The sequence below is a fragment of the Salmo salar genome, chromosome ssa20 (assembly GCF_905237065.1).
Source record: "Salmo salar chromosome ssa20, Ssal_v3.1, whole genome shotgun sequence".
NCBI lineage: Eukaryota > Metazoa > Chordata > Actinopteri > Salmoniformes > Salmonidae > Salmo > Salmo salar.
Genome location: NC_059461.1, coordinates 47,819,281 through 47,847,201, shown reverse-complemented (window position 1 = coordinate 47,847,201; position 27,921 = coordinate 47,819,281). Strand labels below are relative to the sequence as shown.

At 49.5% G+C, this 27,921-nt stretch overlaps 1 protein-coding gene across 1 annotated transcript in view; it reads right to left on the bottom strand.

The window, feature by feature from the left end:
* Nucleotides 1-8: 8 nt before the first annotated feature.
* LOC123729227 (protein jagged-1b) overlaps nt 9-27,921 on the bottom strand; it is a 41,594-nt gene continuing 13,681 nt past the window's right edge. The window contains exons 3-13 of the mRNA XM_045703505.1: nt 15,628-15,685; nt 10,414-10,668; nt 9,629-9,689; nt 9,012-9,142; nt 7,814-7,933; nt 7,518-7,631; nt 4,572-4,685; nt 2,282-2,395; nt 1,970-2,193; nt 1,734-1,884; nt 9-1,596 (exon numbers count right to left, since the gene is read on the bottom strand). Coding sequence (XP_045559461.1) covers nt 1,157-1,596; nt 1,734-1,884; nt 1,970-2,193; nt 2,282-2,395; nt 4,572-4,685; nt 7,518-7,631; nt 7,814-7,933; nt 9,012-9,142; nt 9,629-9,689; nt 10,414-10,668; nt 15,628-15,685 — 1,782 coding nt within the window. The 3' untranslated portion in view covers nt 9-1,156. The remainder of the gene's footprint in view (nt 1,597-1,733; nt 1,885-1,969; nt 2,194-2,281; nt 2,396-4,571; nt 4,686-7,517; nt 7,632-7,813; nt 7,934-9,011; nt 9,143-9,628; nt 9,690-10,413; nt 10,669-15,627; nt 15,686-27,921) is intronic.

The window sequence follows — 27,921 nt, the reverse complement described above, 5'->3', positions numbered from 1 at the left end:
CACATACATGGATTTGGAAGGTAAATGCACTTTAATTACGATCCACACCTGCTGGCAGCCCCAGACGAACGGAAGGAGAGAGAGGACAAATAGAGCGAAGTAAAACAGCGACATTCAGAGACAAACCACAATACAAAAAAAACCCAATACCAATATGTACAACATATATACAACAGAGCTATTTTACACACAGGTATAAAAAACCTTTGACATCTTCGACAACCGCAGTGTGTTACAGAGACCGCACAGGCAACAGTGTCATGTTTTAACTCAGTTCTCTCATGGTTCAAATGGATTGGGGTCAGGCTCTACTCTCTTGTCTGAACTTTCCCTCTTTTTTAAATCTAAAGCTTGCATTCATTGATTCTTTTTTGCTCTTTTGTTGCTCCTTCAGTCATTTTCTCTCTCTCTCCTGGCAACAGGCATGAAGATCTGTAATGCTTATCACACACACACCAAGCACTGACACGCGTACACACACCTCGCACTGACACACGCAGACACAAAGACACACACACACATAATAATTATACCACAGTTTATCCTTCAATAATTAATGTGGAAATGGACTAATTGGAATTAAAACCACGTTGCCCTTCCCTCCCATTCCCTGTCAGTTGCCTTCCAGCCCAGGAGGCCACAGTGCAGGGCTACCGTCTCTGTAGAGGTCCAGTTACAGATATCACTAGCAGGCCATCTAGGCCTTCCAGGGCAACCAGGGCAGTGGGGTGCCTACAGAGGGACGTTAACACCTGGGGAATGGCTCAAATGGCTCCTCACAGTTGTTCCCATAAAACACAGAAACACTCAGACACAAGCCAGACTCGTAACTCAAGGCCAACCCTCATAAGATTAGCTCTGGGGTCAGCAGGTCAGAAGTGCATGATGTCATAAGTCGGAGGTTAAAGTTCACCGCCATGCTGTTTCTTGATGATCTGCTTAACTACCCCGTAGGCCCAGTATTCTACACCAATAATATATGCTATTTAGCAGATGACAGTCTCAGCTCACAAAAGATGAGGAGTCAACTCAGAGAGGGATGGGTCGGGTGAGGTCATCACCACAGGAACCTATGCAGCATGGCACAGCGGTGGGGCCCAGGGCCAGGCAGAGAGAAGTGGGTGCAAAATAATAAAAGCCTCTGACAGTTCAAAGGTCACACCTCCAGTTCTTGATTGTCTGAGCAATGGAAGCGGTTGAGCTTCTCCCTCTCCAGGTTGGAGATGTCCTGTTTGGCGGCGGGGGTTGAGGGTTTGAGTGCAGGGGAGGGTTGTGAGGGGGCTGGGGAGGGGGGCAAAGTGAGCTCGATCTCCTCGCAGCAGCGCGGTACAGGGACAGGGGTGTGGGCGGTGGTGTTGGGGTTGAGAGGGGGCAGGAGGGGCGCGGGGTGGTCCAGGTTTCGGACAAGGGTGACGAACTCCCTCTGGTTGTTGATGCCCTCCTCCTGGGGCCCGCCCTGCGTCTTTTTCCGTCGTCGGTGGAGACGGGAGAGGAAGAGGGCGCAAGCAGCGCAGCCACACGCCATTACTAACGCTGACACACCCACCAACACCATGTAGAGATTGACCCCTCCACGAGCTGGGTCTGACATGGCACCTAGTGAGAGAGCGAGAGAGAGAGATAGAGAGAGAGAGAGCGAGAGAGAGAGAGAGAGAGAGAGACGTTAGTTAGTTAACAAACACACCTGTACACACACATAATGTGAATAAAAATCTCATCCCACTACGCCTCACCTGGACAGTGTTGGCCATGACAGGGGTCCTTTAGGCTTGTGCACTCGTTACCATAGTAACCCTCGGGGCAGGCACACATGTACCCCCCCTCGGTGCTCCGACAGGGCACCCCCTGCTGGCATGGGTTGGGATTGCACAGATCCACCACCACCTGGACAATATGAACAAGATCAAAATATGTGAGGAGGATACAGAAAACCAATGGGAAGATGATGAATCTGAGAATGGAGTCTGACCTCGCAGTAGGTCCCTGAGTAGCCAATGGGACAGCTACACAGCTCCGCCCTGCCCTCCTTGTCCACACACTGGCCTCCGTGCTGACAGGGGGTGCTATCACAGGGACTGGGGCCAGTCTGGCAGTGCTTCCCAGAGAAACCAGGCACACACAAGCAGCGTGAGCCTGACACAGAGTCCTCACAGTGACCTCCGTTTAGACACAACCCCTGGCAACTGCTGTTCCCTACAGAACAGAGAGACATATAGATCAGCACACTCAATCACATAGACACACACACACCATCTTTCTCCATCCTTGACCTTATACTCACTGATGTCACAGTTTTGCCCCGCCCAGCCTGGCAGGCAATCACACAGGTATCCACCAATCAGATTACGGCAGGAGCGAGCATGGACACACACACCCGTGTCACACTCGTTGGTGTCTGTGGAGAGAGATGGGAAGTAGAGAGAGAGAACACATCAATAAAATCACCGGTGGGGTCTCAGGACAATATTTTAGCTTGCGCCAATTTAAAGCAGCAGTCCTTTTGTAAGAGCCTGGCATAACTCACATCTACACGGTCACATATACAGACAGCAATAAACCTTTTAAAAAGAGAAGTAACAAAAATACTAGACAGCAATGACAAAGGCGGTGGTATAAAGTTAAATTAAGCCAGAGGCTGTGTGTGCGTCTCTGTCTGTGTGTCTCTGTGTGTGTGTCTCTGTGTGTGTCTGTGTGTGTGTCTGTGTGTGGGCGTCTCATCTCCTACACGAGACCCCAGGGAGCTGAACCACTTCCGGTGTGGCTATAGAAGCAATAGTGTCTGTCAGCTCCTCCACCAGTCTCCAGAGTGTTGGAGCTGAGAGAGACCCCTCAGGGTGGTCTCTGATAGCAGGGGAATGAGGGTGTGACACCGTCAATTAGGAGACAGGAAGCAATCAGGTAATAGAAACCCTGCTGCTGTCAGCCCCATAAGGATTTACCACCAGGGGTGAGAAAGAGCAGAGAGATAGGGAGCATTGACCTGTGGAGGAATAGCTTGAAGGCAGGGGATTCTCACTGATCCACACAGTGAAGACTGGGAAGGGCTCAGAGACAGAGAGAGAACTGTGGAAGGGCTCAGAGACAGAGAGAGAACTGTGGAAGGGCTCAGAGACAGAGAGAGAACTGTGGAAGGGCTCAGAGACAGAGAGAGAACTGTGGAAGGGCTCAGAGACAGAGAGAGAACTGTGGAAGGGCTCAGAGACAGAGAGAGAACTGTGGAAGGGCTCAGAGACAGAGAGAGAACTGGGAAGGGCTCAGAGACAGAGAGAGAACTGTGGAAGGGCTCAGAGACAGAGAGAGAACTGTGGAAGGGCTCAGAGACAAAGAGAGAACTGTGGAAGGGCTCAGAGACAGAGAGAGAACTGGGAAGGGCTCAGAGACAGAGAGAGAACTGTGGAAGGGCTCAGAGACAGAGAGAGAACTGGGAAGGGCTCAGAGACAGAGAGAGAACTGGGAAGGGCTCAGAGACAGAGAGAGAACTGGGAAGGGCTCAGAGACAGAGAGAGAACTGTGGAAGGGCTCAGAGACAGAGAGAGAACTGGGAAGGGCTCAGAGACAGAGAGAGAACTGTGGAAGGGCTCAGAGACAGAGAGAGAACTGGGAAGGGCTCAGAGACAGAGAGAGAACTGTGGAAGGGCTCAGAGACAGAGAGAGAACTGTGGAAGGGCTCAGAGACAGAGAGAGAACTGTGGAAGGGCTCAGAGACAGAGAGAGAACTGGGAAGGGCTCAGAGACAGAGAGAGAACTGGGAAGGGCTCAGAGACAGAGAGAGAACTGTGTAAGCGTATATTCTCTGTGTGTGTACTGAGTCTGTTTTTCCCAGATGGAGGGTCAGGGTTTTTGGGAACCTATCCTGTGGGTCAGAGCTAAAGCCTGGGCTGTGGTGTGTGTGTGTGTGTCGAGTGCAAATATGTTAAATGTGAGCAATGCGCGCTGTGCTGTGCTGCGCGCTGTGCTGCGCACTGTGAGTGGAACTGTAGCGGATTATCAGGTGTCAGTGTGACATATCACTACAACACAGGGGGATATAAGGAGACTGTCATCCTGAACTATGTCTTAAATGATTCTTTTTTAAAATATAACCTTTATTTAACTAGGCAAGTCAGCTCGGGGATTCAATCGAGCAACCTTTCGGTTACTAGTCCAACGCTCTAACCACTAGGCTACCTGCCACGGACACTATGAGCCCCAGCCTCTGTGTGTGTGTGTGTGTGTGTGTGTGTGTGTGTGTGTGTGTGTGTGTGTGTGTGTGTGTGTGTGTGTGTGTGTGTGTGTGTGTGTGTGTGTGTGTGTGTGTGTGTGTGTGTGTGTTTAACGTGATTTGATACAAAGCCTCTACTGAAGTATCATATGTCATTAGAACTAATATGCATCAGGGCTTTGGGGAATTTCTTCTGAATATGAGAGTGCTTGGGGGGTAATGGACACAGTGTAACATTGTACGCAAACTGAGTTAGATCTGATGGCTGGATTCTCTAGCTTGAAGTGCTTTGTGTGGATATACACCGTATCTACACAGAAGAGATTTCTCTTGTAGATTACTAGTGTTCCATAGCGTCCATCTCACTGACCCAGTCGGCAGGTTCTGCCAGTCCAGCCGGGTGGGCAGAGGCACCGGAACCTCTCTGGAGACTCCTGGCACGTTGCCCCGCGCCCACACGGGTTTGAGTCACACTGCCGCACCACTAAAAAGACAGAAATCAATTCATCAACCAATTAAATCAGCCAAATAATTTGATTATACAGCCAACGATGAAAGAACCAGTGACTTATACACTTCAACATCACTAAGGAGCAATGAACATGAATCAACCAAACAATCAAACAATTTATCAACCAACCAATTGTCAAGTCTGCGTGTTCAACGTGATTCGTACTGACCCTTATTTTCTTGAAATGTTTTTCCTATTATTGCTTGTTTTATGTGGTTGTTTCAGCTTTCTTATTTGCACGCATAACGAGTCGTTCTAGATTGGAGAACCTGCTCAAAAATGACTAGAATATAAATGTAAAAATGTAAATGTCCGTGCAGTTGTACGTGCGTGTGTTAGCGATACATGTGTATGTGTGAGTGTGTGTGTGTTAGCGATACATGCGTATGTGTGAGTGTGTGTGTGTTAGCGATACATGTGTATGTGTGAGTGTGTGTGTGTTAGCGATACATGTGTATGTGTGAGTGTGTGTGTGTTAGCGATACATGTGTATGTGTGAGTGTGTGTGTGTTAGCGATACATGCGTATGTGTGAGTGTGTGTGTGTTAGCGATACATGCGTGTGTGTGAGTGTGTGTGTGTTAGCGATACATGCGTATGTGTGAGTGTGTGTGTGTTAGCGATACATGCGTGTGTGTGAGTGTGTGTGTGTTCCTAGTTGTTCTGTCGGTATGCGAATGCTCCTGCGGGCCGTGTTTTCATTCCCCTATTCTCTAGCTCTGGTTCCTGAGCAAACACTGATAAATAAAATCATCTGCCGCGCATTGTTCACACCTCACCGGATCTCCTAAGCTCGCTTTCCCATCCAGAGATAGACAGATAGGGGAGCGAGATAGGGAAAGAGAGAGAGAAAGCGGGATAGGGGAGAGGAAGGAGCTGCCACGCCTCGTTCCACTACTCTGGAGAGGAATTCAAAAACAGAGAAAAAGGGAGAAAAATCTAGAGAGAATGGGTAGAAAGAAGAGGCTGGGAAGGAGGAAGTGAGAGAGAGGGAGCGTCAGTGAGAAACAGAGCGGGAGGTAGGGTGAACCTATAGGGGCTAACACGGCATATTTATACAGTACGGCAGTCATGGTTTCTCCATGGACAGCCACTGTAGCGTACATTTCTCGTCTGTCAGCCCCTCTCTCGTAACCTTTCCAATTTACCTAACCCTACAGTCATACCAGTTTCCATGATCCTGACCCCAGCCCTGCACAGTAACCCATTCCAAGCCGCCACAGCGCAGGGGGAGACTCAATAACAAACAAAGTAATTCATGTTCAATATATAAATCACTTCGAAAAACAGAGCCGTGTTGTGGTTCCCGACATCCATGCCCTAAAACTCGAAACAACAGTCTGTCCCCCAGAGTGTGTGTGTGTGTGTGTGTGTGTGTGTGTGTGTGTGTGTGTGTGTGTGTGTGTGTGTGTGTGTGTGTGTGTGTGTGACTTCATGCTCCCACCCAGTGACAAACAGTAGATAGATAGTTCAACTGTAAGCCATGTTGTCAACAAACGCTCCATGAATAATAGCTTTCTAATTGGTATCACTACTACAATGTAATTGCCTTGAGAATTTTCATTTCAACATGGTGTCCATTGTGAGCGAGAGAGAGAGAGAGAGACAGAGGGAGAGAGAGACAGACAGAGACAGACAGACAGACTAAATTGCCTTCTTTCTTTGAGCACAGCCAGACTCTCATACTTTCCCACACACTTTAAAGGAAAATAAGCAGTGATACAGACAGGGAGGGAGGGAGGGAGAGGGAGGGAGGGAGGGAGGGAGGGAGGGAGGGAGGGAGGGGGGGAGGGGACATAGAGTACATGTGGACCCCTTCCTTCCCATTTGTGACTCGGGGCTATGGTTTCCCTCTGTCCTCACCGAGGGAAGGAGATCACCTGTGACACCGTCACCATAGTGAACAAACATGGGGGTGAAAAGAGAGACAGTGGAACACTGCATGTTTATACAGATATCTCTGAGATACCCGGACGTAAAATGAATGCACGCATGACTGCTTTTGATAACAACTAAAAACATCTGCTAAATGGCAAATATTACATTATTATTATGCATTATTACATTATCTTACGCTGTGTGACTGCTTCACACACACACACATAAACACACACACACACACGCACACGAGAGATCGCCAGATCTTCGAATCAGAGGCAGGACCAGACACTGTAATCCACCTAAACATTTGTGACCTCGATGCCCCCCCGTAATGATGAAGTGGAACATTCTCCAAGCTGTGTGGGACCCTGTTAACTTGTGGGAAGAAGGGGGAAGGCAAACAGGGGTGATTGGTATTCTAACTAAAGACCAAGCGCCCATCTTACCTTAAATGCTTAAGCCTGTTAGCTAATTGGCTATGTGAGAATCTCTGGCGAAGGTCAAAATACATCCCCATCACTCCTCATTTACCCTAAACACACCTCATGTTAACATGCGCAGCTTAGCAAGCTCTACCTGTTTTGAAGGGACACGGACAGGGACACACACACACACACTAGACTCACAGAATGGGTCCTGGATGCCGTGACCGTGCTGATGTGGGCTACTACACACACTAACACGCTCAGGGAAGAACACTGTCTCTTTCTCTGACACACATAACAGCTGGGGGGGGGCATGGACGACTCCATGTTGTTTATGTGTTTGTGGTGTAATGAATTCACATCGGCGTCTGACTACTGCGTTGTTTGTGTTCCGTGTTAATTGGTCTCATCCTGGACACTGATTACAATCTGGGCATTGGCTCTGCTCCAATCACAACCTATCCCGGGTAATCTCAGCCGTGCTGATTGGCGCTAATTACCGTCTGCGCAGGTGTGTCCGGTCCAGTTGTCCGCACAGACACAGCTGAAACCTGACGGGTCCTCCGCGCAGGTGGCCCCGTTCACACAGGGGGAGGAGAGACACGCATGCTCCACTGAGGAACGGCAGGAGAGAGGGAGAGACGGGGAAGGGAGAGGGAGAGAGAGAATTCAAACTCAAAGCAAGGCAAATTCCATCATGAATCTGGTCACTAAGTGCCCATGTGCTAGAAGTTCCTTCACGCTGATATTACTCCCAGAATTCTATGCAGAAATACTGCAGATGTAACGGACTCACCGATATCACAGTTGCGCCCGCGGAAGCCCTCTCGGCACTCACACTGGTACTCGTTGGGCTCTGTGTTGGAACAGGTGCCCCCATTCTTACAGGGCTGGTGGGTACCGCAGTAGTTCAGATCTGAGAGGTAAAGGGAGGTGGGGGAGATGGCAATGGGAGGAGAGAGAGGCAGCAAGAAAGAGTGAGAATGGGTACAGTGGAGGGGGAGAGAGGGGTAGGAAGAGAATGAGGGATGGAGGGATGACAAGAAAGAGAAAAAGGAAAGGAAGAGAGAGAGAGAGAAAATGTTACAAGGCAGTTGAAATGGTAAGAAAAGTGACAGAGAGGGAACGAGGGGAGGAAGAGGGAGAACAAAAGAAAAGGATTCCTCTCCAATCTATATCTTCTCCCGTGTCCTTGATCCGTCTGGTCTCAGAAGCACAGAGTGGCAATGCTACACTAGTGCGAACACACACACACACACACACACACACACACACACACACACACACACACACACACACACACACACACACACACACTCCCCCCAGAGTGAGTGAGTGAGTGAATCCAGGTCGGTGTGGTGTGGTGTGGTAGGTACAGAGAGAAGCTGCCTGCCTGGGGCCTGGGTGTGGGCCCTGTGCATGAAGGAGGGCAGCCAGATTAAAGCCCTACTTTCTAATGATCTCTCTCTCTCTCGCTCGCTCTCTCTCTCTGCCGTGTTCAGCTCTCTTTGTGACTGAGCCTCTTTACAGGCGACCTGAATGGAGGGACAGGGAGAGGCTCAGTACCCCACCGAGCTAAGCAGGACCCAACCCAGCCCAGCTCACATTCACTTTACCCAAGGCTATCGCCTTTCCCCTCACAATGCTCCGCTGCTGGCCCCTCATGTGGCTCCCAGGGGCTCCCACACTGGGACTCAGGGCAACGTTGGGGGAGATGTTTGTAATGTTGTGGGAGGGGTGTTTAGGGCTATTGTAGAGTTACTAGAGTGCCCAGAGGGTGTTCTCTTACCTTATATAGGTGATTAGGGGGCTGTGCCTGGGTAAGGATGTGAACCCCACCGGTCAACACTCACTCACTCACTCACTCACTCACTCACTCACTCACTGGAAAACAGACTGACGCACAAGCACTCTCAAAGCATGGCTTATTCTGATCGATAGTCGACTCTTCTTGATACAGAAGTCAGTGCTCCACAAACTCACACAGAACTCACCTTTGTTACACAGCAGGCCTCCCCAGTTGACGTCACACACACACTGCCAGGGTTCAATGCAGCTGCCATAGACGCAGCCGGGGAACGTCACACACTGGTCACACAGAGCACCCTGATAGCCATAGTGACACCTACAAACACAGAGGGAGAGGGAGAGGGGAGAGGGGAGGGAGAGGGGGAGGGGAGAGGGGAGAGGGAGAGGGAGGGGAGAGGGGGAGGGGAGAGAGGGAGAGGGAGGGGAGAGGGAGAGGGGGAGAGGGAGAGGGGAGAGGGAAGGGGAGAGGGGAGGGGAGGGAGAGGAGGGAGGGGAGGGAGGGGAGGGAGGGGAGAGGGAGGGGAGAGGGAGGAGAGGGGGAGGGAGAGGGGGAGAGGGAGGGGAGGGGGAGAGGGAGAGGGAGAGGGGAGGGGAGAGGGAGGGGAGAGGGAGAGGGGAGGGGAGAGAGGGAGAGGGAGGGGAGAGGGGAGGAGGGAGCGGGAGAGAGGGAGAGGGAGGGGAGGGGAGGGGGGAGGGAGAGGGGAGGGAGAGGGTCTTTGTTTTGCAGGCTTTATAGAGGTGAGATACAGGGAAGTCTGTGATAATAGATGTTCATTTCGACAGCAAGGAGGAGCAGACTCACTTGCATTCTCCAGGCACAGTGCAGGAGCCATGGATCTGGTGACAGCCCTGTCTGCACACCGCTGTAACACAAAACAACCCCTTCATCAAAGAAGCACGACACACACAACAGAACATTGACGTCAGGTGGGGAAGTTACCATTTATGGTAACGTTCAGTGCTCTCCGCACTCTACACCCTCTATGTCTCTCTGGGGACAAACTTCAACTAACGTCTCTCAACAAATGATGCCACTTCCTGTATGCGTCCAGTCCAATCAGCACCGTGCTGAGGTCGGAAGTGAGATGGGACTGAGGAGGGCAGTAGAGGGAGGGAGGGAGGGAGGGAGGGAGGGAGGGAGGGAGGGAGGGAGGGAGGGAGGGAGGGACACAGGATGTCATTACTCCAGGCTCATATCCTCCATAGTTTCCGCCATCATTTCCTTGATTTAGTCTCACCTCAGCAAGACTGCTGCTTCAGGTCAGAGGTCAGAGTGTGAGGTCGCCTTAAAGATGACTCACAGGCTGGAATCATGGCGATAATGTGACTTTATAAATAAACTGTCAGGGGATTTTAGGGGTTAAGGGGATTTTACAGGCTTGATGGTTATTACCTTGGGTATTACCTTGGCATAACGTACTTACAATAGGAATTGACATACGCAGGCTAAGGTCACATTAGAAGCATTTTCTATCAACTTCCACTGTCCTCTAAGAGTTGCTGAATGTCCTCTTCACTACTGGAAGTCCAACAGAATATCAGACACACAAACAAACCCTTGTCCACCACCAGGTAGCCCTCACTCACCTTCTTGACACTCCGGTCCGGTCCAGCCCTCCTTGCAGACCTTGATGCCGCTGAGGTCACAGCCAAAGTGTCCGAAGAAGTCGTCCCGGGGCCGGCAGAACTTGTTGCAGAAGGGGCCGTAGTAGTTGGAGTCACAGCGGTACCGCAGGCGGTACTCCAGGCTGAGCGTGCGTCCGTGGTGACGGTACGTCTGCCACTGCTCGCCGGGATTCAACATGGAGGACAGGAGGACACGCTCGATCAGACCAGCCTGACCTGAAGGAGAGAGCGAGACAGGGGTGGAGGTAGAAAGAGACAGACAGAGAGAGAGAGGGAGAGAGACACAGAGAGAGAGAGACAGTTAGATTTGCCCTGAGAGAAAGACAGTAGAGAAGAGACAGTGTTTAGGTAAAGAGAGAAGCTAAAGGGAAGAGAGAGAACGAAAAGGGAAGAGGCTCACACCACCCTGCATGGTGGTGACATGTAGCAAGAGCTACTGATGAGGAGGCGATGACAGGGTGAGGCCAGACGTGGTAGACGGGACAGGGTGAGGCCAGACGTGGTAGACGGGACAGGGTGAGGCCAGACGTGGTAGACGGGACAGGGTGAGGGCAGACGTGGTAGGCGGGACAGGGTGAGGCCAGACGTGGTAGACGGGACAGGGTGAGGGCAGACGTGGTAGGCGGGACAGGGTGAGGCCAGACGTGGTAGACGGGACAGGGTGAGGGTGCAGATGGAACAGAGTTTGGGTGGTGACATGGTGAGAGAGCTGCTGACCCTGGGGGGATTTACCAGAGGGTCTGTCATCTCCACCTCGGTTATAATCCCCCCTGACAGGGTATTAGCCCACACAAAGCAGTGTGTGTGTGTGTGTGTGTGTGTGTGTGTGTGTGTGTGTGTGTGTGTGTGTGTGTGTGTGTGTGTGTGTGTGTGTGTGTGTGTGTGTGTGTGTGCGAGAGAGAGAGAGAGAGGGAGGGAGTGTGTGTGAGAGGGAATGTGTGTATATGAGAGAGCTGGACAGTGTACTGTGAGAATGTGTATTTAGAAGGCGGGGAGATGGTGCTAGAGATAGAGAAAGAGAGAATGATGGGCCTAAGAGAGAGAGAGAGAGAGAGGGTAGGAGAGAGAGAGAGAGAGAGAGAGAGAGAGAGAGAGACAGAGGGAGAGAGAGACAGACAGACAGAGAGAGACAGAGACAGAGACAGAGAGAGAGAGAGAGAGAGAGAGAGAGAGAGAGAGAGAGAGAGAGAGAGAGAGAGAGAGAGAGAGAGAGAGAGAGAGAGAGAGACAGAGGGAGAGAGAGACAGACAGAGAGAGACAGAGACAGAGACAGAGAGAGAGAGAGAGAGAGAGAGAGAGAGAGAGAGAGAGAGAGAGAGAGAGAGAGAGAGAGAGAGAGAGAGAGAGAGAGAGAGAGAGAGAGAGAGAGAGAGAGAGAGAGAGAGAGAGAGATAATAACACACATAACAAAACTCCTGTTGGAGGGATGAGATCATCTGGGTTTGAAACAAAAGAATGAAAACAGGGGCACATATTGGCTGGTGTGTGTGTGTGTGTGTGTGTGTGTGTGTGTGTGTGTGTGTGTGTGTGTGTGTGTGTGTGTGTGTGTGTGTGTGTGTGTGTGTGTGTGTGTGTGTGTGAGTGTGTGTGTTAGGGAGAGGGGGTTGAAAGGGGAGAGGGAACACAGCGGACACTAAGGGTGTTGTTATCCCAGCTACACCCCCCCCCGCCATTCTCCACACGTGCGTCCGTGTGTGTGCGTGTGTTTCGCTGAAGCTCTTGAACTTACTGCTACAGCAGCACATGTTTTTCCATTACTTTTACACCTCTGATGAGTCCAACAGCTAATTTGATCGCCCACGGTAAAGTGCTCTACCAGAGAGACAGAGTCGGAGAGAAAGAGAGAGAGAGAGAGAGAAAGAGAGAAAGAGAGAGAGAGAGAGAGAGAGAGAGAGAAAGAGAGAGAGAGAAAGAGAGAGAGTGTGAGAAAGTCTGTATGAGAGTATGCAGTATGACTGTCCCGTTAACGTGATGAAATGGGCACAGTTACGACCGGAACAGACGGAGAGAGAGGTCTCAGTGGGGAAGAACATGCACACACACACACACACACACACACACACACACACACACACACACACACACACACACACACACACACACACACACACACACACACACACACACACACACACACACACACACACACAGATCGTGTCAGTGGGCAGGAGAGGAAATCTCACTATAATCTTGTGATTGTGTCCCACTGCTCGTATTGGATCTGAAGTGTTTGTCCTTGACGGTGTGTAAGAACACACACTGCGCGGGGGGGATAATGCCTCTTTCTACCTTTCAAATCACCTGGGCCAACAAATCGATGAATAGACTGATACAAGTGAATACATCAACGCACAAACACCTTGATATGTGTCCCCAAACACACATTAAAGACAGTGTAGGGGGAGAAAGACAAAGGATTGAGGGAGAGAAAGTGTGAGAGAGAGAGACAGAGAGAGAAAGAGAAAGTAGGAGAAAGAGAGACTGACAGAGAGACAGAGAGAGTGACAGTGAGACAGAGACAGAGAGAAAGAGAGAGTGACAGAGAGTGGGGGGCGGTTCAAATATATATATATATATATATATACTAATTCACATAAAAAAAGAGAGAGAAAGAGAGAGAATCATTGGGGAACAGAACTATCTCCATTCCAAAGAGTTGATGAAGGTCATTGATGTTTTACAGCGTTGTCACTGTGTTCTCCGTCTCTGTCCAAGGACTCTGTGGCTCTGTGTTAGACAGTTACATTACAGTGTTGTAATCCATCCTGATTAGGGCTATGGGGCTTTAAGTCGGCCCTGACTAGGATGTCTGCGATGGGTTTGAGCTGATCTAAGCTGGAAGTCGGGAAAGGGGCTTTAAACCCAATGTGGTAAAAATACAGAATCTTTCAGGAGCTCAGGAGAACGAGGGATGGCGCAAACAAGGCGTACAACTGGAGCTGAAGGGCAGAGGGAAAGAGAGATGGAGGGAAGAGGGAAAAGAGAAGGAGAAGGACAAAGAGGAGGAGGTCTGTGGTTTGGTTCCCAGCCTCTCATTATCTCTCCACTCATCTTTTGGCTGAGTCTGTCTGCAGCCTTTTACTGGGCAGGAGGGGCAGAAGAACAAGGGAGACAGGGGGAGAGGATGAAAGGGAAGGTCTGGGGAACGAGAGGAATGAGAAAGGATAGGTGCATCTTTGTGTTTGTGTGTCTTAGTGAGTATGTAATGAGAATTGAAGAGCGCGTTTTGGCGTTTTTGTTAAGTTACAGCTTAATTCTAACAAGTATTAAATTGTTTTTTCCCTCATCAATCTACACACACTACCCCATAACGACGAGGCAAAAACAGGTTTTTATACATTTTTGCTAATTTATCAAAAATAAAAGAGACTGAAATAAATGTACATAACTATTTAGACCCTTCACTCAGTACTTTGTTGAAGCACCTTTGGCAGCGATTACAACATCGAGTCTACTTGGGTATGACACTACAAGCTTGGCACACCTGTATTTGGGGAGTTTCTCCCATCTCTTCTGTGCAGATCCTTTCAAGCTCTGGCAGGTTGGATGGGGAGCGTCGCTGCACAGCTATTTTCAGGTCTCTCCAGAGATGTTCGATCGGGTTCAAGTCCGGGCTCTGGCGGGGCCATTCAAGGACATTCAGAGACTTGTCCGGAAGCCACTCCTGCATTCTCTTGGCTGTGTGCTTAGGTTCGTTGTCCTGTTGGAAGGTGAACCTTCGCCCCAGTCTGAGGTCCTGAGCACTCTGGAGCAGGTTTTCATCAAGGATCTCTTTACTTTGCTCCGTTCATCTTTCCCTCGATAAAGCTCGTCGCCATTGGAGCAGTGGAAACGCGTTTTCTGGAGTGATGAAACACGCTTCACCATCTGGCAGTCCAACTGACAAATCTGGGTTTGGCGGACGCCAGGAGAACACTACCATAGTGCCAACTGAAAAGTTTGGTGGAGGAGGAAGAATGGTCTGGGACTGTTTTTCATGGTTCGGGCTCGGCCCCTTAGTTCGAGGGAAGGGAAATCTTAATGCTACAGCATACAATGACGTTCTAGACGATTCTGTGCTTCCGACTTTGTGGCAACAGTTTGGGGAAGGCCCTTTCCTGTTTCAGCATGACAATGCCCCAGTGCACAAGCGAGGTCCATACAGAAATGGTTTGTCGAGATCGGTGTTGAAGAACTTGACAGGCCTCCACAGACTCCTGACGTCAACCCCATCGAACACCTCTGGGATGAATTGGAACACAGACTGCGAGTCAGGCTTAATCGCCCAACATCAGTGCCCACTATCACTAATGCTCTTGTCTGAATGGAAGCAAGTCCCCGCAGCAATGTTCCAACATCTAGTGGAAAACCTTCCCAGATGAGTGGAGGCTGTTACAGCAGCAAAGGGTGACCAACTCCATATTAACGCCATGATTTTGGAATGAGATGTTCGAAGAGCAGGTGTCCACATACTTTTGGTCATGTAGTGTGTCTGTCTGTTTTTAGAGAATGCTGCTCACATTCCTTATCATACAGATTTCTCTGATTATGAGCAGAAACAAGGAGCGGAGTGTGTAAATAAAGGGTCTGACCTTGGAGACCTCAGAAACACTGACACACACGTACAGGCACAATTAGAAACACACACACACACACACCCACAGACACGTAAAAGCATACAGATTTGCTGCACTGCATCTCCCCTGCACACCGACACACATTCAAAACAGTCACATACTGGTTGTGCCTCCTTTTCGAGACAGCAAGGGGACCCAGTGAGGACAGAGGGGAACCATAGCCCCGGGTCACAAACGGGGAGGGGGCCACATGAACTCTATGTCCCTCTCCCTCCCTCCCTCCCTCCCTCCCTCCCTCCCTCCCTCCCTCCCTCCCTCCCTCCCTCCCTCCCTCCCTCCCTCCCTCCCTCCCCCCTCCCTCCCTCCCTCCCTCCCTGTCTGTATCACTGCTTATTTTCCTTTAAAGTGTGTGGGAAAGTATGAGAGTCTGGCTGTGCTCAAAGAAAGAAGGCAATTTAGTCTGTCTGTCTCTTTCTCTGCTTCTCTCACACACACACACACACACACACACACACACACACACACACACACACACACACACACACACACACACACACACACACACACACACACACACACACACACACACACACTGTGGAAATTCTCTCTCCAGCCTTACCTGATTCTGATGTTTCGTTGTCATGGTCCAGAACCTCTAAAACCAAGGAGAAAGATTTCTGTGGAGGACAAAGAGAGAGAACAAGGTCCAGTCAATTCAGTTTTATCTGCGTATGTAGTTCTGATACAAATAGATTTGTCACAAAGTGCTTAACAACAATCTGGCGTAAACACCCTAGAGAGCTAGCCAAGAACACATAGTAGCTCACAGAAGGACTACCGATTAAATGAAACAAATTACAACCTTGCAACCTCACAGTGTGAAGAAGAATGTCATTTTTGACTCACTCCAGAAACGTTCATAAAATCCATATAGCAGTAGGGCTGTGACGGTGGGTTTGGGGGATTTTGGATGATGGTAATTGGCCAGCCAAATGACCGTGGTCACTGTAATAACAGTTAGAAAAGCAAAAAAAAAAAAAAGAATAGTAATAATATATACAATTTTTTTTTTATCTGACACACATTTTCTCCTCTGCTCCTGACTACATGGTGCCGCCATATAAATAGATTGAATAGAACGGGTGTCCCCATTGATGGCATAATGGGTGGACTGGCTGCCATTGCAAGTGTACCCATAGCAAAACACCCTAATCCTTCATTTTTTCTGGTTACATTACAGTCAATGAACAAAGTAGACATTAATCAGCTACTACCGCATTGGAGAGCCAGCCCGGAACTATCTTAACTTATCCACCATCTTTGGCCATAAGAGCAAAGCAGGAAGTAAAAGCAGGAAGTGTACCCATCAATGTGTCCTGTGATTTGTTGATTCAACTCAACTGACATTACAGAAGAAAAACCATTCCATTGCATATGCCACATCAGTTAACACAATTTGAATGAACATTCTAGCTTTCAGCAAGGAGCAACAAAGTTTCAAAGAGTCCATGTTACCACTGAAACGGACTCAACCGCACGAATGCCAAGCTGTTCCGTCTTCAGGACAAGTCTCTGAATGTCCTTGAGTGGCCCAGCCAGAGCCCGGACTTAAACCTGATCGAACATCTCTGGAGAGACCTGAAAATAGCTCTCCAGCAACACTCCCCATCCAACTTGACAGAGCTTGAGAGGATCTGCAGAGAAGAATGGGAGAAGCTCCCCAAATACAAGTGTGCCAAGCTTGTAGCGCCATACCAAAGAAGACTCAAGGCTGTAATCGCTGCCAAAGGTGCTTCAACAAAGTACTGAGTAGACGGTCTGAATACTTATGTAAATGTTATATTTCAGTTTTTTATTTGTAATAAATTTGCTGACATTTCTAAAAAAACATTATGGGCTATTGTGTGTAGATTGACGAGGGGGAAAAAATGATTTAATCAATTTTAGAATAAGGCTGTAATATAACAAAATGTGGAAAAGGTGAAGGGGTCGGAATACTTTCCTGAATGCACTGTATATACAGTACCCTCCATAATTATCGGGACAGTGAATCATTTTTTCTTCTTCTTTTGGCTCTATACTCAAAAGGTTTGGATTTGAAATCAAACCATGACTATTAGGTTAAAGTGCAGACTGCTTTAAGTTGAGGGTATTTTATCCATATTGGGTGAAATTACAGCACTTTTTGTCCATAGTCCCCACATTTTAGGGAACCAAAAGTATTGGGACAAATTCACTTATCTGTATTAAAGTAGAAAAAAAGTGTAGTATTTGGTCCCATATTCATAGAACACAATGACTACATCAAGCTTGTGACTCTACACATTTGTTGGATGCTTTGTTGTGTTTTGGTTGCATTTCAGATCATTTTGAGCCCAATAGAAATGATCAATATTCACATTTAATTCAGGATTATCCGTAATCATGGCGCATCCACATTATGGTAGAAGTGTTTAGAAACATATTCTATTCTTATTTACAATAAGAATAGAATATGTTTCTAAACACTTCTACCATAATGTGGATGCGCCATGATTACGGATAATCCTGAATTTAATGTGAATATTGATGAGTGAGAAAGTTACAGACGTACAAATATCATACCCCCAAGACATGCAAACCTCATCATTACAAAAACAGCGGTTACGAGGGTTATAAGGACATTGTGTCAGCCCTATATAGAAGCACTGATGTGTTATGTCAGACTAGGCTACCCCAAGGGAGCCATGTCACCCACATCTACGGAGCATTCTGGCAGCTCTGCCAGGCCCTTAAGGACAGGGAGGAGGTTAGCATTTTTTTTCTATTTTCCAGGTCATAGATTTAATAGGACTGGGCCCATATCCACAAAGTTTTGTTCAGAGTAGGAGTGCTGATCTGGGATCAGTTTAGCCTTTTAGATCATAACAAATAATGTTATATGAACAGATCCTAGATCAGCACGGCCCCAGGTATGCTTGCATGATACGACAGAGTGGGGTGAACCATTAGGAATTCAGCACCTTAAAAAAGCAGCAATACAGAGAGAGAGACAGAGAAAGAGAGACAGAGAAAGAGAGACAGAGAGATATATAGAGAGAGAGTACTGTATAGGCTACTACATCTGGCTACAACAGGGCCTGTACAGAAGACAGGGACAAACAGCAGAGATCTTACGAATTTGGATTTACTGAGATACCCGACTCAGGGGAGATAAGGAGGACAGGTGTTTGTTGTTGTTGTTGTTATAGACATGGGTTTGAATTATTCAGCAATGAATAATTCAGACCCATGTCCCCCCTTTCTCCACCGCTCCTCTTGCTCTCTCTCTCCGAAACACTCCAGCAGCTGCCATGCAAATCACCCCGCCATGCATTGTGGGTAGGGTGTCCTCCTAAAGGGCTGCATGGATGTGCAGTCACGACTCTTCTCTAAGGGCCCACCGCCGAGGGGATGAGTGGAGCGAGGGGGGGGAGAGAGAGATGGAGAGATGGATGATGGAAGGTGAGTTTGGACGGAAGAAAAGAGGGCGGAATATAAGATAAAAGATAGTAAGTGAGCCGAGAGTAAATGATATGCCTAAGAATGACGGGAGGGATGGAGGGAGGAGGGAGTAGGTGTAAAAATGTGTAGAGGGTAGTTGATTAGAGGTTGGAAAAGACATTCAGGAGTGGGGTGGGAAAGATGAAGGGCGGGGTAGATGCACAGGAGTGGAGACGCTGAGGGCGTGTGTGCGTTCATGCACGCGTGTGTGACCTGAGGTGAGGACGCACAGAGAAGATAAGAGATTGGGCACTGAATAAATAGGTAGGTGCGCTTTAGACCGACCATAGAGACATTCAGGAGAACACACTGGGAAGCAAGGGAGAGAATACAGACACAGGATGAAGAGAAAGGGAGGCTGGAATTCTAGGATGGAAATGTGTGACAACGTGAGGAGTGAGGTCAGGAGACAGTGGATGAAGAAGGTGCATCGGAGAAAGCGTAGAACAACAGATCACAGCATAATAGACAGGTAAACAAGAGGTGGGGAGGAAGAGGTGAGGGGAGGATGTGTAGAGTGGAGAGCAGCGCCAAGACACGCACACACACGCACGCACGCACGCACGCACGCACGCACGCACGCACACACACACACACACACACACACACACACACACACACACACACACACACACACACACACCACAGATTAGAGAAGGGGAGTGAGACATCCCTCAGTCTACTTGAGTGTTTACAATCCACCCCCATTAACACACACACACACAGTGGCAGCCCGCATCAGTCAGAGTGCTAATGAGAGCCATCGAGACCTCCCAGAGTGCAAGCAGGGTGTTTGTGGCTCGGGATGATGGACCATTTGGATTCACTGATGTTTGTCATCTCTCAGAACATTGGAAAATCATTATAGACTAGTGCGTGGACAGTGGCAAATTAGAATTGAAGAACAGTGACCGCTCTACCTATTCTATTTCTATAGGGGGGTGGGACAAGGGAGCGGTGATTATGGTCAGAAGTCATCATCGGTTTGGACATCCTGTCGGAAGACTTCTGGGTAGGGAATTCGGCAGTGTCCAATACACACACACACCGCTACCTCAGTGTTAGCGTGCTCCCAGGCTACTAGCTAAGTACACCTTTCTCATCCCCCTTCTCTCTCTCTCTCTCAATTCAAAGAAATTCTAAGGGTTGTATTGGCATGAGAAGCATATGTTTACATTGCCAAAGCCAGTGAAATAGATCATAAACAAAAGTGAAATAAACAATCAGAAATGAACAGCAAACACTACACTCACAAATGTTCCAAAGGCATAGATACATTTCAAATGTCACATTATCTCTCTCCCTCTGTTCGCCTACCGCTGCCCCACCCTTCACACACACACACACACACACACACACACACACACACACACACACACACACACACACACACACACACACACACACACACACACACACACACACACACACACACACACACACACACACACACACACACACACACACACACACACACACACAGCCAGGTGACACACGCACTCAGGAAGGGTGTACCAATGACCAGACCTTTTGCTAATGCTGCCATTTTCCATCCTAAAAATAAGCAATAAGCAAAAGATTACATTTCTGGTCAAACAGATGGGAAAGGAGTTTTAGAAAACATCATCTACCAGACAAGTTTTTAAAGATATTAGAAATATATCCAAATGACAGTTGGGTTGACAAGTTTGGACAGCGCAGTACAGCACGCAATAGAGTACAGTAAAGAAAAGTAGAGTTCAGTACACAGTAGAACACACTAGAGTTGAGTACACTATAACTGAACTCTACTGTACTCTACAGTTTTGTCATTTAGCAGAAGCTCTCATCCAGACCGACTTAACAGGAGCAATTAGGGTTAAAGTGCCTTGCTCAAGGGCACAGCGAGTACTCTACTCTAATCTACTGCGCTGTACTTTGATGTCCAAACATAGGAAATATAGACGTCTATGATTGGTTTAGATTTGGTCCTGTCTGGAACAACCAAATGTTGTTCTTTTGGGGGGCAGAGCTCATTAAAATAATATTCAGTGTGTAGAATAATGCCCAAATATGCAAAGGAGAATATTGAATATTTATACCTTTGTGTATCTATTTAGAATACATCGCAATGAAGAGAATTACATTTATATAAATAATTATTCGTCAGGGACCCATCATGAAATTCCAATTACCGCAGTTCCATTACCATGTGTAAATCCACTTCACCTACTGTAGCTCAATAACCAAAATAGACTTGTTCAAAGTCAAGGTGTCGTGTCATAGCTGACAGCCCATTCTTTCTGCAGACATTCAGAGCAGATATTTAACAAAAGTTCTTGGAAAACATAAAAAACTGAGGTTAGATTTTACCAAAATTCTGCTACCAAACTTGGCATCTGCACTGTTCTTCCAGTAAACGCGTTTTTGTAAAACAAAATCATTGTAAATTGTTTAAAGTAGTCATGGTGCATAGACTTGTATGGTTTGTTAAACTTTAAAATCAATGTTTTTAGTTTGGCACACATTTTCAGTAACAAATCTGAGTCTCGATGCAATTCCGTTACCGTGGAATTGTCCAATTGTTTGATGTGAACTGTGCTATAAAGATCATTATCAAAAACCATATCGCATTACTTTCCAATAATGCTATACTACAAAACAGATACACTGCCCAACACACTTCAAAATGTCATCTATCAGTAACGCAATAAACACAGATACGCAAATCAGATGCACAGAAGCATACCAACATTTTAACACACAAGTATACACACAACAATAGGACAAATATAGGTGACCAACCAAATCATTGTTATTATTATTAACCACAATAGTCTGCTATTAAATACATACTGCGAATACATACACCCCTAGCACCCCCACATATATCCACTCACTCTCTCACACACTGACAGAAACATACAAACACACTTTTGACGCATGATATTTCCCTCTCTCCTCATCACTCAACCCTGCAGTTACACCACAACAGACTGGTTCCAGTCGCTCTCTTACAAGTCTGGTTAGAAATACACAGATATGTTGCTAAGGTTGCTGCGTTAAAAAATACATGTAAAAAAAACTGGCCTGAGTGAGTACATGGTGAGTGTGTGTGTGTGTGCCTGTGTGTTTGTGTGTGTGTTTGTGACCAGAGAGAGAGGAAATGAAATAACATTAACGAGACACATGGCCACTGACTGTGGTGATTTTAGCATGTAAATCTTGGTGGGGCAAAACCCCTAAAAAATGTTTTATGCCTGCCAGTAAAGCCACTACACAACACTAAACAATACACGAATTGCACTATAACGGTGACAAACGGTGCTGACAAACTGTTAGGGCCTACATACAGCTGTCCCAACAGCAGAGTCCCAACACCTTACCACTGCTACACCTGGCTATCAGTGGAGCCTTGTCTGGCAGCGAAACAGTTCATTCAGCCTCATTTACTGCCTTTTTAAAAAACATAGCTGATATGGCTGACTTGCTGAAACAAATGTGTGATTTCTACTGACAATTGAGATGTACAAACTATGGCATAAAGGGACGACAACACCGTGATTTGTTTTGCTATTTGGAACAATAATAGCAGAAGGGATGACAGAGCCGGGGAGTGACGTGGATGGTGTTCCACGTCTGAGAGCATGGTGCACCTGTGTGAGTGTGTATTTGTGTGTTTGTCAGGGTGGAATGTCGCTGTGGGAGTGTGTGTGGGAGTGCAGTGTGTGTGTGTGTGTGTGTGTGTGTGTGCGTGCGTGCGTGCGTGTGTGCGTGTGTGTGTGTGTGCGTGCGTGTGTGTCATGTAGAGCTGAGGAGTGGGCTGAAAGTGTGTCACGGCAGTGAATTGAGAGGCAGGAAGAAACCATTAAAACACTTATAATTGAAGTTGATTTGCCCAAGAGGACACTCAACGACTTTCCTAACTCCACTATTTCCTCTGGAAAACTTCCATGGAATGTCTATCATCTCTTGCAGAACTGTCATTTATTTCATCTTTTCTGAAACCACTGTTCTGGGAGCAATTTGCTAATTTTACCACTCGTAACCTCTCCATCCGCAAAAAGTCTGGGGTTAATGTTGCTGTGGGCTGGAAGGACGATGGGGCCTTTTTCCATTTGGATATACCACAGTTCCAGGTCTCCACAGTTATGCCCTCTTCTTAACGGCTGTGTTAGCATGGAGAGAGAACGAGAGGGAGTTCCCAAAACAAGAAGCAATAACAACAAGGAAATTAAACAGCCATAAATGGCTGGAAACTGTCTGATTGTTTCTCCCTCCCTTCCCCTCCAGTCTACCATAAATAAAACAAGGCTTGAATGAATGATACCCAGACAGATGCCCATGTATGCCCACAATCCTAACCCTCCACATTCCTTTTCCTCAAAGCTCATGGAGCCAGGTGTGCCTCTCTCTCCATTTCTCCCTGATAGGCACTCTCTCTTCCTTTCTCTCTCTCTCTCTTTCTGTCTCTCTCTGTTGTCTCTTTTATCCCTCTCACTCCATTTCTGATGGGCACTATGACCCCCCCCCCCCTCCCGTCACTCTCCACCTCTCTCTGAGCCCTCAGACATGGGCAGGGTAGGATATCCCGGCTGAGCCAGGCTGTACAAACACAGCTCTACGACAGGAAGGACTCCCAACCCTGAGAGAGGAATTTCCCCTCCACACACATGCATACACACACACAAACATGCAAAAGTGCACATGATAAATATGATAGTCAAAACTATCGACTATAACAGTATTCTCTCTCGCTCCCTCTACCTCTCTCTCTCTCTCTCTCTCTCTCTCTCTCTTTCTCTCCATCACCCCATTTTCTACAATCTACGTGAGCAGCACACCAATCATTCTGCTACCAGGTCCATTACTATCATAACCCCTCTCTCATAGATGGCACCACTCTCCTGAAGTGTCACTAGCCCAACTGTAATTACAGACACACACACACACACACACACACACACACACACACACACACACACACACACACACACACACACACACACACACACACACACACACACACACACACACACACACACACACACACACACACACACACTAACACACACACAAACACACACTTACACACACACACATCCACACATGTCCCTTTAGTGACAGTGTTGTCATGACAGCGGTGCTTGAAGCTGGATACGATGGCTTGCATCACACCGGCAACACCTGAATGGAATCACAGTAACAGTGGGCCCATCCTTATTCCCTATAGAGTGCACTATACCCTATGTACCCTGGACAAAAGTTGTACACTACATCCAGAAAATAGGGTGCCATTTGAAACCTGAAACCTAGAACAGACATGGACTAGCCCCTGGGTGTAAGCATCCACACCACCCTGCTACCATCCACACCACCCTGCTACCATCCACACCACCCTGCTACCATTCACCCCACCCTGCTACCATCCACCCCACCCTGCTACCATCCACCCCACCCTGCTACCATCCACACCACCCTGCTAACATCCACACCACCCTGCTACCATCCACACCACCCTGCTACCATCCACCCCACCCTGCTACCATCCACACCACCCTGCTAACATCCACACCACCCTGCTACCATCCACACCACCCTGCTACCATCCACCCCACCCTGCTACCATTCACCCCACCCTGCTACCATCCACCCCACCCTGCTACCATCCACCCCACCCTGCTACCATCCACACCACCCTGCTAACATCCACACCACCCTGCTACCATCCACACCACCCTGCTACCATCCACCCCACCCTGCTACCATCCACACCACCCTGCTACCATCCACACCACCCTGCTACCATCCACCCCACCCTGCTACCATCCACACCACCCTGCTACCATCCACCCCACCCTGCTACCATCCACCCCACCCTGCTACCATCCACCCCACCCTGCTACCATCCACACCACCCTGCTACCATCCACACCACCCTGCTACCATCCACACCACCCTGCTACCATCCACCCCACCCTGCAACCATCCACCCCAACCTGCTACCATCCACCCCACCCTGCTACCATCCACCCCACCCCACCCTGCTGCCATCCACCCCATCCTGCTACCATCCACCCCACCATGCTACCATCCACCCCACCCTGCTACCATCCACCCCACCCTGCTGTCATCCACCCCACCCTGCTACCATCCACCCCACCCTGCTATCATCCACCCCACCCTGCTGTCATCCACCCCACCCTGCTACCATCCACCCCACCCTGCTACCATCCACCCCACCCTGCTGCCATCCACCCCACCCTGCTGTCATCCACCCCACCCTGCTACCATCCACCCCACTCTGCTGCCATCCACCCCACCCCACCCTGCTACCATCCACCCCACCCTGCTATCATCCACCCCACCCTGCTGTCATCCACCCCACCCTGCTACCATCCACCCCACCCTGCTACCATCCACCCCACCCTGCTACCATCCACCCCACCCTGCTGCCATCCACCCCACCCTGCTGTCATCCACTCCACCCTGCTACAATCCACCCCACCCTGCTACCATCCACCCCACCCTGCTACCATCCACACCACCCTGCTACCATCCACACCACCCTGCTACCATCCACCCCACCCTGCTACCATCCACACCACCCTGCTACCATCCACACCACCCTGCTACCATCCACACCACCCTGCTACCATCCACCCCACCCCACCCTGCTGCCATCCACCCCACCCTGCTGTCAGCCACCCCACCCTGCTACCATCCACCCCACCCTGCTGTCATCCACCCCACCCTGCTGTCAGCCACCCCACCCTGCTACCATCCACCCCACCCTGCTACCATCCACCCCACCCTGCTACCATCCACCCCACCCTGCTATCATCCACACCACCCTGCTGTCATCCACCCCACCCTGCTACCATCCACCCCACCCTGCTACCATCCACCCCACCCTGCTACCATCCACCCCACCCTGCTACCATCCACCCCACCCTGCTGTCATCCACCCCACCCTGCTGTCATCCACCCCACCCTGCTACCATCCACCCCACCCTGCTGCCATCCACCCCACCCTGCTGTCATCCACCCCACCCTGCTGCCATCTACCCCACCCTGCTGCCATCCACCCCACCCTGCTGTCATCCACCCCACCCTGCTACCATCCACCCCACTCTGCTGCCATCCACCCCACCCCACCCTGCTGTCATACACCCCACCCTGCTACCATCCACCCCACCCCGCTGCCAACCACCCCACCCTGCTACAATCCACCCCACCCTGCTGTCATCCACCCCACCCTGCTGCCATCCACCCCACCCTGCTACCATCCACCCCACCCTGCTACAATCCACCCCACCCTGCTACCATCCACCCCACCCTGCTACAATCCACCCCACCCTGCTGCCATCCACCCCACCCTGCTACAATCCACCCCACCCTGCTACCATCCACCCCACCCTGCTACCATCCACCCCACCCTGCTGCCATCCACTCCACCCTGCTGCCATCCACCCCACCCTGCTACCATCCACCCCACCCTGCTACCATCCACCCCACCCTGCTGTCAGCCACCCCACCCTGCTGCCATCCACCCCACCCTGCTACCATCCACCCCACCCTGCTACCATCCACCCCACCCTGCTGTCAGCCACCCCACCCTGCTGCCATCCACCCCACCCTGCTACCATCCACCCCACCCTGCTACCATCCACCCCACCCTGCTATCATCCACCCCACCCTGCTACCATCCACCCCACCCTGCTACAATCCACCCCACCCTGCTACCATCCACCCCACCCTGCTACAATCCACCCCACCCTGCTGCCATCCACCCCACCCTGCTACAATCCACCCCACCCTGCTACCATCCACCCCACCCTGCTACCATCCACCCCACCCTGCTGTCAGCCACCCCACCCTGCTGCCATCCACTCCACCCTGCTGTCAGCCACCCCACCCTGCTGCCATCCACCCCACCCTGCTACCATCCACCCCACCCTGCTACCATCCACCCCACCCTGCTACCATCCACTCCACCCTGCTGTCAGCCACCCCACCCTGCTGCCATCCACCCCACCCTGCTACCATCCACCCCACCCTGCTACCATCCACCCCACCCTGCTACCATCCACCCCACCCTGCTACCATCCACCCCACCCTGCTACAATCCACACCACCCTGCTACCATCCACCCCACCCTGCTACAATCCACTCCACCCTGCTACAATCCACACCACCCTGCTACCATCCACCCCACCCTGCTACAATCCACTCCACCCTGCTACAATCCACTCCACCCTGCTGCCGCGTGATCCCGTCCCTCCTCTGTTCCTTTATGCTCTCCATCTTTTTGTTTTTCTTTCATTCAGGACATGATTAGTATCAGACTCTTCATCCGCCCCATTCCACCTTTCCTCCTCCTCTGTCTCTTTGAGTCACATTCTTAGCCGGTTAATTGGCTTGACAAAGTTATGTGATTCCAGGCTACTTCAAACACTCTGAAAAAACAGAGCCCTTGCGGCATGGCATGTTCCCTCCCTGACCCCCCCCCCCCCCCTCTCTAGCCTCATCTCCCCCCATCGTGTCCCTCTCGCCACCCCGGCCCACAACGAGATGCCCCCTTTGGCTTCCGCAGGAAATTACCTCGTCTGGTCACTGGCTGCTAAACATCCACATTTGTGTTTTTAGTGTGAGGCACGGCTAGTGAGAAAGTAGGTATAGGGATGGGTGTGTGTGTATGTGTGCGTGTGTGTCTGGATGACGTCTCAAAATTCTCCTGTTTCTACTTTCTCCGTAAACCGGATTCAAGGCTGTGGAGAGAGAAAAACTGCCCATACCAAAAATATACGCAAATACCCACAAGTACACACTCCACGTGCACGCTCTCTTTTCGCAAAGATGAGATATCAGGTTAGTGTGTCAATCACCCACAGACAGACAGACAGACAGAACAGAATGAGAGCAGTGTTCATGGGTTAATAATGAGTAGTACTTGGAGTGTGTGGCTCCCAAGACGCCATAGTGAGATTAAAAAGAAGGAAAGGACATGGGAGGATGACATAGAAGAGACAGGGAACTACACTTAGGACCCAGAGGTTTATCCAGATCATTACGCTCCATTCACTGTGTCACTGAACAGGGACACCCCCAGGGACACCATTAGCGGTATGATGACTGTTCCCTGCAACATCTAATTCCCACCGCAAAGGAAACTACAGTGAGCCCCAACTACATTGTTGCTGTTTGGGTTCTGTACTACAGTACTTTGGATTTGAAATTATACACCGACTATGAGGTTAAAGTGCAGATTGTCATCTTTAATTTGAAGTTATTTTCATCTATATCGGGTGAACCGTTTAGAAATTACAGTACTTTTTTGTACATAGTCCCCCCATTTTAGAGGACCAAAAGTATTGGGGCAAATTCCCTTATATGTGTATTAATGTAATCA